General features: G+C 43.5%; 1 protein-coding gene across 2 annotated transcripts in view; it reads left to right on the top strand.

The window, feature by feature from the left end:
* Window positions 1-12589, top strand: part of IQGAP2 (IQ motif containing GTPase activating protein 2) — a 1674846-nt gene that overhangs the window by 1097296 nt on the left and 564961 nt on the right. For both annotated transcript variants that reach the window (XM_069627448.1, XM_069627449.1), the window contains one exon: window positions 8477-8647. In XM_069627448.1, the coding sequence (XP_069483549.1) occupies window positions 8477-8647 (171 nt within the window). The remainder of the gene's footprint in view (window positions 1-8476; window positions 8648-12589) is intronic.

Genomic DNA, 12589 nt, shown 5'->3' with positions numbered 1-12589 from the left:
TATCCTGTGTAGCTGTGCAAATGAAGGAAGACCCGTGGACCCATCCTGAAGAGGCCTGTTGACCAACTCTTGGTGCTGTCCCAATGGAACCCTGTCTGGCTACAGATCTCAGAAGACCCTCATTGGTGGTTCAACCCTTTGAACTGGTGGGAACAACCAGTTTCAACATCTTGTCATGGCCCTGCAGTTAGTAATCTTTGGAAGTATCCCTGGGGCAACCGGTAGGCTGACCAACTACATTTTGTGCTACTGCAGGGCTACAGTGTTGCCCTTTCTTGTTTTCTTCCGGAACTTCGGTGGTCTCCAGCTGGTTCCATAAGTTGCCTTCCTGCAAAGTTTCAATGTCCCAGCATCAAGGAGTCTGTACTGGAAGGCTTTCTTTGACTGCAAGTACTGAGATGCCTGTTGTCGCCATCCACGGTGAGAATTGCTGGAACCGGGCAAACCCCGTCTAGTAGGGTGTTCAGAATAGTCCTGCATTGGTGCCTGCTGCATTCGTTCACTGGAAAGGGTTGCATATTGCTCCAAGGCCCAAAGAGACCAGAACTTCGCTTGCACCCGCAGCTCCTGGGCATTGTGAAGAATCTGCTTTGATTCTTCCTAATCCCCTGATCGAGAACGTGGTTGAGTACTCCTCATGTGGCCAGGGCACCTTAAATGCCTCCTGATCCAGTCCCTGAGAGTGGTGCTGGTGGGGTGGATCACTTGGGGGGGGAGAATCCAACTTGGGGAGAAGGGATAATAACGATCATAATATCCCTAAAAAATCCAGAAACGGTTATAAGGCAGAAATTGAACAAAACCCTAAATCTTTCAATTTGGACTTCAAGTCCCAGAAATCGTTTAAGACTGGGACGAAGAAGAGGCAACTAGGAGTCATACACATCGACATTCAGACACACCACTCTAGGACTGGGACAAGGAAGAGGCAGCTGGGAGTTGTGCACACTAATACTCAATTACACCATTTTGGTACTGAAACGAGGAAGAGGTTTGGAAACTATTACCAGAGTCAGGCATGTCCCAAGAACATAAGTAATTGGATTCAGGCAAATCAATGGAAGGGTTCGCATCGGCAACCTGTTAACAGGTCACAGGTGCATAAAAGTTGGAGTCACCATTGGAGAAGGGGAGACCAGCAGGCGAGAAGCCCAGACTGAGTGCTGCGGACCAGAGAGGGAAGAAATCCTGCTGCGGAGGAGGATCCTGCCTGGAGGCCAGGATGCCGGCAATTGATATGATATGGCATTTATATAGCGCCTATACACAAGTGTTTCTTGGCACAATGAGGCAGAGGAGGGGGAACAGAGGGAAGACGGAGACAACGATCTTACTAGGCCAGGTGACATTGAGATCGCGCAAGTGCAGGGGAGGGGGGAAGGGGAAAAGTGTGAGGGGAAAGGGGGAGGGGCAGTGCAGTACATAGGATAAACAGTAAAATAAATAAAAACAATAAATAAAAAGTGTAGACATCAGGTGTCAAGTGCTGGTAGGGGGCTGTAGGGATACAGAAACAGCCCCCGAGTACGTGGGTCGCTAGGGGTTGGCAGTGCAGGTGACGGAGAAGGAGAGACTGCAATGCCAGGGCCCGAGCGGACAATGAGAAGGTCAGTCTTTCCAGAGCCTACTTGGTCTTGTGCTCACAGCACACAGCTGTGGAGCACGTAAGAAGCCCCAGTGGCACTGCATGCCACCGGTAGCAGCCGCGAGTGAAAGGCGGAGCTACCGGCAACCCACAGCAAGACTTCAGAAGTGCGAGCACTGCTTGCAAAGACACAGAAACATGTGCGCAGAGCGATGAATGAAGAGAGAAGACACCCGCATGAGCCGCCAAGGAGCGTTGAGTGAATCAGAGGGAACACTTACCGGGCGCTCCTGGGGCCACTACAGGGCAGATGTGACTTCCGGATGAACAAAAATATATGTACAATTGAAGGTGAATCCAAAGCGAGGTGTTTTATTGAACAAGGCAAGCAGGTTGAACTGTAAATGAAAGAAAGGGAATAAATCATTATTGAATACCGAATTGAAGGAATGCTTTGATGAGCATAAGAATGGAATTCCTGTGTGGGTCGACAACTGTGACTAGACACAGGACAACCTGCCCAAAAAGCCAAGGAGAATGCAGATACCAAGTCTTCAATGATGAAATAAATTTCTAAAGTGAATACTGAAGATGGAGATCTGTGTAAAATATTGAAGAGATTGAAGGAGTTAAAAGTTGATCTGGAATAGATTTTTATTATTAAGAGGCTGGAACTGATTGTGAGTCGACAAGCCGGACATTCGAACGTCTTGGGGAAGGGGGAATTGTGTTGTCTTCTTGAACTTGGGGAAGTGGAGCTGGAAAGTAAGCCAAGAGCTGAAAGAAGCTCAGAACTTTATTTGGAATGCTACCTATTTTGTTGTTGACATCCCTACACAGTGTCAAGCTTTAGTTGTGAGGGTAAGTATAGGTTTTGGACACAGACAGACTTTTAAGTTGACTATCATTAGTTTCTTTAGGTTGGGAAATCCCACCTTAGCCTAGGGCAAGTTAGTTCTTACACCATCCTGACATTAAAGTTAATAAATAAATGTTGTCTGAACTTTGAATCTGTGGTCTGTGACTTGCCTCATGATGCCTTCACAGCATCGGCTACTGGATCCAACAGCAGTAAAACCTACCGCCAGTGATTCTCCTTCGACCTGCCAAGACTGAGGACAAATTGGAAAACTGATGGTGAGTAGTAACGATACTTACCGGTGCCCCTATCTCCACCCTTTATATGTTTATCAAGAACTTGGATTTGTTGCAACTCCTGGCTTCGGCGACACTTGTTAGAAATGCATTGTACTCACCAGTAATCTCCTTGGACATTCTCTGAACCACAGGACCATCTCCCTAACTTTTTCTCAACTTCTAAAACTACTTGACAACTTTGAACTTTGGAGCACAAGGGCCCCCTCAACTTAGGGTTGGACTTCAACAGTTAGGGTTTCTATTTAGGTGGACTGTTGGTGCAAGTGTTAATTACTTACCTTCTCTTTCAGGTATTAGAGGTGTGTGTTGCAGGGTGTGGGGGGGTGAATTGTATACTTTGCATTGACTTCAGTGACTGTTTATGGTTTATATTAGTAGTGTTTTGTGATGGAATGACCTGCTCTGTTCATTTTTATACTGTTATTTGGCCAATTATAGATATAGTAGGTTTATAGTTATTGTATAAGTGTAATCTAAGTGTAGGTGTAGTCCTTGACTGCGTCACTGTGTGGACTCATTGTGGACCCCACTCACTTCTCCTGAGACTTAGCCTTGACTGCTCTCCATGCTACCTTGATTGGTTTGGCCACAGCTCCCAGAGTTTCTCCTGTTCACTATAATTAGGGTGGCCTCCTGAACTCTGTCCACCAGACCAGAGTTTAGAAATCCATCTTAACAGCAAGTGGCTGTAGAGCCCTCATTCTGAAGTAGCCCATGCAGAGCTAAACCGCAAGCTTCTCTGCTAGGAACATCATCACTCACCTATACATGTTCCTGGGGTTCGGTTGAGTGGAGCTATTAAATTGGGCTACCCCATTTGAGTCCTCTCATCCCTCTGCAGGTCATCTTTGGGTCTGAACTGCTTTCAAGGACCTATATGGAGACCCCCTACTTACCTCCATTGGATAACATCTGTCCATTGTTTCCTATGGACCCAGAGATTTAACATTGGGACTTGTAGTTGAAGAGGGTTGCTGAGGCACTGGTACCCCCCTACTCCTCCTGGTGTTCTGTTGCACTTCATGGTCGTGAAATACCATTTTCTGTGTTTTTATCCATATTGTGCATTTTTCGATGCAGAAGAACATTTTTTTGTAAAATGATCCAGCTATGTGGCACTCTACTGATCTGGAGGTTACGTTTATTAAGATCTAGGCCAACGGACGTGAGAGCAGACTTTAAACTTTACCATTCTTTTTGATTAATACATGGCATTGGGAAGTTGTTTACTTTCCTTTTTGCTCCAATAGGATTGATTTCTTTACAGTGAGTAATATCTGGTACATAAATCTAGTGACAATGCAGAGTTTTTAATAATGTGTTTTTGTAGTACAATATTAATGCAAATGTATTTATTTTCTTTTTTAACAATTTGAATTACTATTTGCCTTGACAAAGGACATGACAAAAATCAGCAACTAGAAATATCACGACACCTTACCAAGATTGACTGTTTTTTCGATTTTGGAATTTTTAATGGAATAAGGGTATTGTAGCAATCATCAGCCCACAGCAACCTGTTTCAAGTGTATTTTTTTCGTTCTCTGTGCAAATTAGGGTCAATTCACAGAAAATTACTGCATTTCAATGCTCTTCAGCGGATATCAACTATTTAAAGTTCTATAGAGGAAGCATGCACCTGTTCCCAATCGGCAACCCAATTTTCCAGATTGTGATCTTATATTGCAGCTGTAATCAAGGACCTGAATCTTGCCAGGTGTGGAGTGCCTGAGGAAAAAGGGGGAAAAGGAGAGGTTAATAATGGGCACTTGGACAAACAACAGTTTGCCAAGCATGCAGACTATGTATACACACAGAAAAAGTATTCTTTGCAAGTCCTCACCAACAAAATTATCCAATATCTGTATACATCATAATCACTTAAATCTTGTAAAAATGATGCTGTCAATTTCTCTCAACAACATTGATTAGTTTCTGTGCCCCCTGAAATCCCTAAAATGTCTTGCATCTTTCATGCAGGGTGATTTTCCACATATGCTCATTTACTTCCCTGCCTCTCAAACTCCCCTTTGTAATTTGATCTGTATATGTCCTCATGCTAATTGGGGACCCAATGCATGCATTTCTAATTAACGGATATGATATGCCTCAACTGTTAGATCCACATCCTGCCATAGAGGGCACAGATATTTAGACAGTTACTCGCATCTCTTTAAAGTTGTCTAAAATCCATGCAGGTCTCACGCAAAGATCGCTGATCCTCTCATTTTGTCTCATTTACAGGATCTGATATTGGGGGATACCCAGCCAATTAGGCATTCGCACGAGGAATGCCTAACTGGCTGCGTATCCCATAACAGAGGAACCTCATTATTGGCACAAGGACCATAATATAACAGATCCTGTTTTCTTCAAACACAAATTGGCATTTTCATGTTCGAACAACCGTATTCACAAGTGATGAACAGCACAATGACAAATTCATTTTCATCAAACCAGCAGGGGTCTGGTGGATGTTATTCTTAGTGGACGTCAGTTTATGCAAACATTCATCGTTGCCACACTTGCCTTGAAAAGAACCAGTACAAGGTTGAAACACATGTTGGCTTAATAGCAATGTAAACATTTCCTATTGTCTTAGTCATGTATGTTTTTCATTAAAGGACTTTTCTCTCTTTATAGTACAGATCATTCTTGTACCTTAATAAAAATAAGCACCATTCTTGATCTGCTCATTTGCGAAACTAAATTGTTAATGTTTAGAACACTAGAGGACACTTTTGTGTTAATTTGACATATGCGCATGGACCAGGGCGTATGATTTCTCTTTGTTACGTACCATGGAATTTGGGCTTAGCCTATATACACCTGTACAAACAGCAGTTTGGCTATAGTATTTTCCTTTCTCTGTGCGCGGTTGAACCAGGTTCGGCCCCATCACTACTCTAGTGGTTCAGATTTATTCATAATATTCCAGTCAACAACCATCCGTTTTTGTGAATCTCATGTCAAGTCTGAGAAGGTCTTTATTTTCCCAGGTACATCAAAGATGTTCCCAAGATGTGTGGCATAACACTGCTTGTGTTGAGTGTGAACATGTTGGAGTAACAAGTGAAGATAGACTTCAATGCAAGTAGTATGACCAGGTGGTATGCTCCACTAATCATTCAGGCAGCAAATTCTTATAAGGTGAGAAGGGTTCAAGAAGGAAGACTAGCTGAAACAGCATTTCCTCTTTCAAACCTTGGGCTGGATGGCAGAACAGAAATCAGAAGGTGAAGAACAGATCTAGAATGTCCTAAGTAGTAGTAGAGGAAGCATGCACAGCTTCATTAACATGACATAATATTAGAAACAACCAAACAGATATCGCTCCTAAAGCAAGGATAGGGGAGATATCCAATTCAGAAAGTGAGGAAAGCAATTCCTGGACAGAACGTTGATTAACCTGAAAATAAAGGAGGGACAATCCATTTCGACCAGATTTAGTTTTAAAAAGAAAGAGACTAGTTGTTTTTTGATAGCATTAAGGCACCTTCTGATACAATTGATTGTCATGGGCTCATTAGAGAGCATGCATGCCACCACCCAGTTGCGGTCTGTAAAAGCCTTGGAGACTGGCTAGAACTCTGAGGCAACGCATAACAAAGGATGTGTGGCTCAAGCTTCTGGATTCTAGCAGGATGAATTCAATACAGATGGATCAGATACAACCCACTCTAGAGCTTGGTCAATGCATCCAGGTATAGTGGGCCTCAATAGTGATTGTAGAAAAAGCCAGCAAGTGCCCCAGAGGTACTGGAAGGCAAGGGCTCCACTTATTCCAACACACAATGTGTCAGGAATTCAGCAAGAAGGCCCCTTTCTTTGTGAACGCTGTGACGAATCCCAGGGTATTGTCACTGCTCCCATGGGGGAAGCCCCTTCCGTGGAGGCCCAGAAGGTGCCATTGCTACTCCATAGTCCCGCTTGGGTGGTACTCAGCAGGTGGATCTCGTAAGGAGAGCAGCCCTCCATGGGACCAGTGACAATAGCCTTTGGAGAACACAGTATTTACTCCCTCCAGACCGCGGCAACATTTCCCAAAGGTATGGCAAGTGTTGGGCCGGCCGGTGGGGCACGGAGCGGGCTGAATAGATTACAGAGACACATACTAATAACCCAGGAGGCAAAAAGGGATAGCGAAAGAACTGTAAAAACTGGAACAAAGTTTAAGAAATATCCTATGCGGTACAGTACCTGCCAGGAGAGTACACCAGGTCTGTTCAATTGGGCATTGAGTGAAGCAGGGGCAGAGGAGGCCCGCAAAAGCAGCACACCAGGGTCTGGGGCCAATATGAAGTCCATGACGCTTCACCAGAACAGTACACAAGGGTCTAGCACCTATACGAAGGGGGGCAAAGCCCCCCCATAATAGCACATTAGGGTCTGGGACCCATATGAAGTCGGGCAGACCCTGCAAAAGAAGCACGCAGTCAAGGGGCTGGGGCCCAGTGCAAGTCAGGGAGATCCCAAGACAGCCCTCAGGGTTCTGGGACCCAAGTAAGAGAGAAAGAGATTTGCAAGCAGTTAAAACAAAGGGTTGAGGGCCATTTTTTGGCATTTTAAGATCTATAGTCCAGTCTGGCAGGATAGTAAACCAGACTTGATGCTACATTCGTGAGCTGGAGAAAGAGCAGGAGAAGAGACACCCCCACCTCTAATACTTTGGAACTGTGTTTTGTGATAAGGTCTACAGTCAAGTCTAAAAGGATAGTGAACCAGACTTGATGCTACATTTGTGAGCTGGAGAAAGCATGGGGAAGAGTATCCCCCAAACCCTCTCTTCCCTAATATTTGGAAACTGGTTTGTCATAAGAAGACCTAAAGTCAAGTCTGGCAAGACAGTGATGTAACATTGGTGAAAGAATAGGGGACGAGACTACCCCTCTCCCCCGCGCCCCTTTCCCACCCTTCCTTGATACTTGGGAACTGTGATTTTTCTTTGTAATAAATGGAGACTGGGAAAGAAAGAAGAGGGGAGACAATTCCCCGTTAAATCCTGTTGTGTTATTTTGTGTACATGTGGAGAAGCATCCAAACGTCAAAAACTTTTAAATTAAAGTACCACTCATTTTGTTTTTTCATCAAGAACTGAACATTTGAGTCTATATCCAGAATGAGAGGCACCTCCTTCTGGGTCAAGAAGACACCTAGTTGTTTCTTTAGCTAGCCTAGAGTGTAAGGGACGTAAATAGGTTTGGATACAAGGCAGTGGACATTTTACTTTACTGGACATCCTGACCGAGTCCCTAGTATGTTTGTTAAGGTAGGGCAACCCCTCATAGAAACAGAGCAAGATAGGTTTTCCATTTCTTTATTTGTATACATAAATAAGTCTTTGCCAACAAACATTACCACCACTGTCTCACTCTTCTGCACCCTTACAGTGCCTACAAATTACATATGTGATTTAATATACTTGCAAGTTATGCATAGGTTGTGTGTACTTTTGATTGTCATGCCTGGCCCCAATTTAAATATTGCAAAGACAGCATGTTTACTTCCTTTCTTTGTAAATCAGCCCCATGGAATTCTTCGGAGATGGTGCATTCTGATTGTGATTAATATTCTATAATGTGATCCATTGATGAATACCTGTACGCCACACACATTTTATTACTATGCATACTTCTTACACATAATTATGTACATATTTGTATTTTCACATTCAGTAGATTGGTGAATCACACCAGGCACCTCTCATTTGAACATTGCTTATTTTCTCACCAGGCTATTGTAGGGCAAGTTACTTCCAGTTATGACCGAGAGCAGCTATGGTTTGCTAATGAAAACTTGATTGTTCTGTTACAAGCTCGAATCCGGGGCAACCTCACCAGAAAAGCCTACAACGATAGAAAGTCCTACCTTCAAAAGCAAGAACCATTTGCAGTCAAGTTGCAGGTAAGAATTTTGTGCCTTTGGTGTAACTAATATTATATTGGAGATTTCATTAAACGTACAACAGAAATTCTTGCTTTGTATGCAAATAATGTGCACTGGGGTAAATCAAGGGACTTCAGAACACTATAATGTAAATGTGGGCTCTAAATCGATACACTTGAAAAATATTTATTGTAAAGACAAATATGCCTTTATGATAATTAAATATGGTTTTTAGGATTTCTTGTAACCCCTGGATACAAAGATTACATTGAACTCTAAGACAAAGGTTGTGATGTTGCCACTCACCCAAAAGGGTTGGTCTCTAAATAAAAGTAATCTGGAAAAAAAATGTCATTTACTCATATTCCTTTTAATTGAATTGAACGGCCCAAACAGGCATCTAAGTGCTGGAGATGGGCTCAGAATAGCACAGTATGGTCCAGAAGAGAACAAAAACTCTTCTCTTTTAGAATGCCGGGCGTTGCTCAATGCTGCAGATGTCTTCTGGAAGAGAGCTCCAGTTTCTGGGGGCAAGAACAAGGAATTATTGTCCCTTGACTTTGGCATGTTTGAAACTGGGTATGGTAACCCACAACCTATTTTAGTGTGGGGGCGGGGATGGGTTGGTCAACAAAGGGCTTGATAGACTAATGTAAGGGTCTTAAAATATATTATGACTTTTATCAGGATCCAACCCAGGCTTCTCAAGACAGGTTTAACATGTTCTATTTGGGTGGTTTTGGACTCTATTGTTGCAGCTGTATTTAGGAGGACCTTGAGCTGTTGATTGATTTTATTTTTTTGGGCACCTCAAATAAAGACGACATAATGATCTGGTTTAGCCCCAATAATAGCCTGGGCTATTGTTGCCATTTTCATCAAATAAATTGGATCTCATCTGATGCACAAACATAAGGTTGTAGCTTGTCAAACTAACAATGGTGTTGGTGTGGGCTGTTGTGCATATGCAGAAGTCAAGTACATCCAATGATTTCACGTGTTTGAATGGGGATATTGGTATCTGCACAATGTAATGTCCACAGGCTATTCTTTTTAGGAATCTGTTTTTAGCCCAGGATTAAGAATAAGGCTGAAGACATCTTGCCTTCAGCCACAATTCAATGAGTTTGAAATGTTTTTCCTTGTGGCTGAGATTATCCACTGTATACTCTGTTAAAACAAAGATTTTCCTGTTGTCCACTTAATTGTTTAAAGACACTGTTTTGCTTACTAGCCGGTTGTGGTGAGGCTTTATGTTGATGTTAAACCGCGTTGAGGATACGAAGGAGCCCTATGGGACTATGCAGTTTTCTGCCACTGGTACTGATTCAAAGGAACATATCTCTACCCCATGTATTCTGCTACTGAGTAAGGAACTGGGATAGATCTCTGCTATGTTCAGAAATCCATCCAGAAGGAAATAGTGGTCCATGGTGTCGAACTTGGCAGACAGGTCCAGCAGCATCAGCATGCCCGTCCTGTTAAAGTACAATCGCTCCAGCAGATTTTCCTTTCCAAAAAGCAGACCGGTCTATGTGACTGGCCTGAAGCCTGACTGTCAAACACCAAATACATTCTGATTCCCAAAAAAAGACTTGTAGCTGGTTGGCTGCTACCTTATTTAAGATGTTTAATAGAAAAGGTGAGTTTGAAATAGGTGATAGTTGACGCAAATGGGTGGATATCCAGATGCTTTTTTAGGAGCGTGGTGATCCAAAGTTCTTTTAAAGAGGCAGGGATCATGCCTTCCTTGAATGTTTTATTACAAATGTTGGTGACCAGTGGAGCCAGATCCTTGATAAAATTTTGTACAACTGTGAATGTTAATATTAGGTAGGTGGTGGGCCAATTTTCTTCTTGATTATCTGAAATCAAAGCTAAAATCACCCAAGACCAGCATTGTATAAAGATGTCTTTAGAACTGGAAAGATAATCTCAATGAAGTCAGAGACAAAGTTTGAATCAAGGCCTAGGGGCTTTGTTAGAAACATTAACACTGAGGATGCCATGTACCTGGCTATTTATGCGCAAGGGTTGACAAGGATATTGAGAATAGATTTAAAAATAAAAGCTTCCCTCAAAGCTTCCCTTTCTATTCTCCTTCAAGATGGAGTAGCTATCTGGGAGAGCAGAGAATGTGCTGGTTCTGAAAGTGCCTGTAGCCAAGTTCAGGAATAATGAAGGTGTCAATATCATAAGATAAAAAGAAACTTGTAGATTGTGGATGCATGGCAGGACAGTGAGTGTCTATTAATCGATGCACATTGTGCTTTATCATTTGTTCTGATGCTAAAATGGTTGCACATGTAATCAATTCAAGATATACCCCCGAGCAGTGCCTCAGGCCGAGGGCGACGACCTGATGTGTAGAGCCTGACGGCGAAAAACTTCCATAATGCTTTGGGGTATGGCAGGGCTGTTAATTACTGCATCAGGTAATGCCCCAGGGCCCAAAGTTACAGGCCTGAGCGAAGCAAGGGCCTTAACACAGGCCTAGAGCATTACCTGAAGCTGTAATACCCCCACGCCCCAGCGAGGGGTGCATTGCTATTAGTAGCCCGGCCAATTACACTGTGGGCCTAATAGTTTGGGTGGTGAGGGGAAAAAAAGATCAAAAGATGTTCACCGTGGATCGGGTGAGAAGGGACTATGTGGTCCCTTCTCCCTTTCCATGACAGCATGTCGCAGATCAGGAGCGGACATGTCAGGACTACTGTTCCTGACGCAGGACAAGGATCAGAAAGGAGACGGTAAGTGGGGTAGGAGGAAGTGAAATCTGTAGCAAAGGGGAATGGGGTTTGCAGGGGGGCACTTGTTCCCCGGTGGGGGGAGATGGCGCCCTCCGGCCCTGAGGAGGCTCGGAGCAGGTGCGGGATTACCGTATGGTAATGCCCCTGCTCCAAGCCTCTCCGTTGGCTTGGAAGGCTGCCGCCCCCCCATCGGGTGCTAAATTCCCTAAGCAACAGGCCAAGAGTGGGGGAACCTGAAATTTAATCTGTAGCAGCAGTGGGCTGTAGGAGAGGTTGAGAGCTCATGCTTGAAAACGTGACTGGGTTTGAGGTAGTATAGGCCATGACCATTTGAGACATTATTTTGAGTCATTGATGCTTTCTAGGCAGCTATTAGCTGAATGCCTGGATTGAGGATGTGGCTAGTATCAATTTTCCTGATGGTTGTCGGTCTTTCCAGTATTTTATTGGAATATTGCCAGTACGTATGCAATACAATACAGAATCTTGATGGAGGGGGCACTTCTTATCTAAAGACAGGTTAGGTGGAAATATACACAGACATGATATTGAGCACTCAAGCCTCATTGTAGGGAGTCCTGAACCAAAAGACAATTGTGCAATCGCCTCATGGCTCACATAGACCGAATATGCCCAAACAAGCTCTGCTTAGGTGCTTGCCACCTGCAGAAGTCTTTTAGGCCTACCTGTCCCCAAACAATGACTTTGTCTGGCAGCGCCACCGTTACACCATGTCAGAAGTAATGGTCTACCAGTCCAATAGCTGATAACAAATAGGCATAGGGAAGTAAGCAGCAGTGCCAAAAACAGCAATAAAGATAGGTCCATACAATACCAATCTTTAAATTGCAAGTCCTACAATCTAGTATGAGGCAGTCAATAGAGAGGGGGTGAGGGTGAGAGAGAAAAGAATAGAAAATAAGAGTGTAGGCCCAAGAAAAAATTAATAAAGCCCATATGACGGTAAGACGGAAGCAACTTTCTAAAACAAACATATTTGAAATGAAGGCATCTTTCCTTGTGTTCATACGAGTGAACATTATCTGAAGTGTGCCATATCGTATTTTGAACTCATCTATCTCAACTTCATTTAGAATAGGAGTCCTGGTGGTGTTAGTTCAAGACTACATTAGGCAGACGCCTCTGTGGCATCCTAGAGAGGGTTATACCAGTGGCCGTAAAATGACTACACGCAATAAATAATGGCCAA

The sequence above is a fragment of the Ambystoma mexicanum genome, chromosome 6p (assembly GCF_040938575.1).
Source record: "Ambystoma mexicanum isolate Mex_15411 chromosome 6p, UKY_AmexF1_1, whole genome shotgun sequence".
NCBI lineage: Eukaryota > Metazoa > Chordata > Amphibia > Caudata > Ambystomatidae > Ambystoma > Ambystoma mexicanum.
This window is presented reverse-complemented; position numbering and strand designations above follow the sequence as displayed.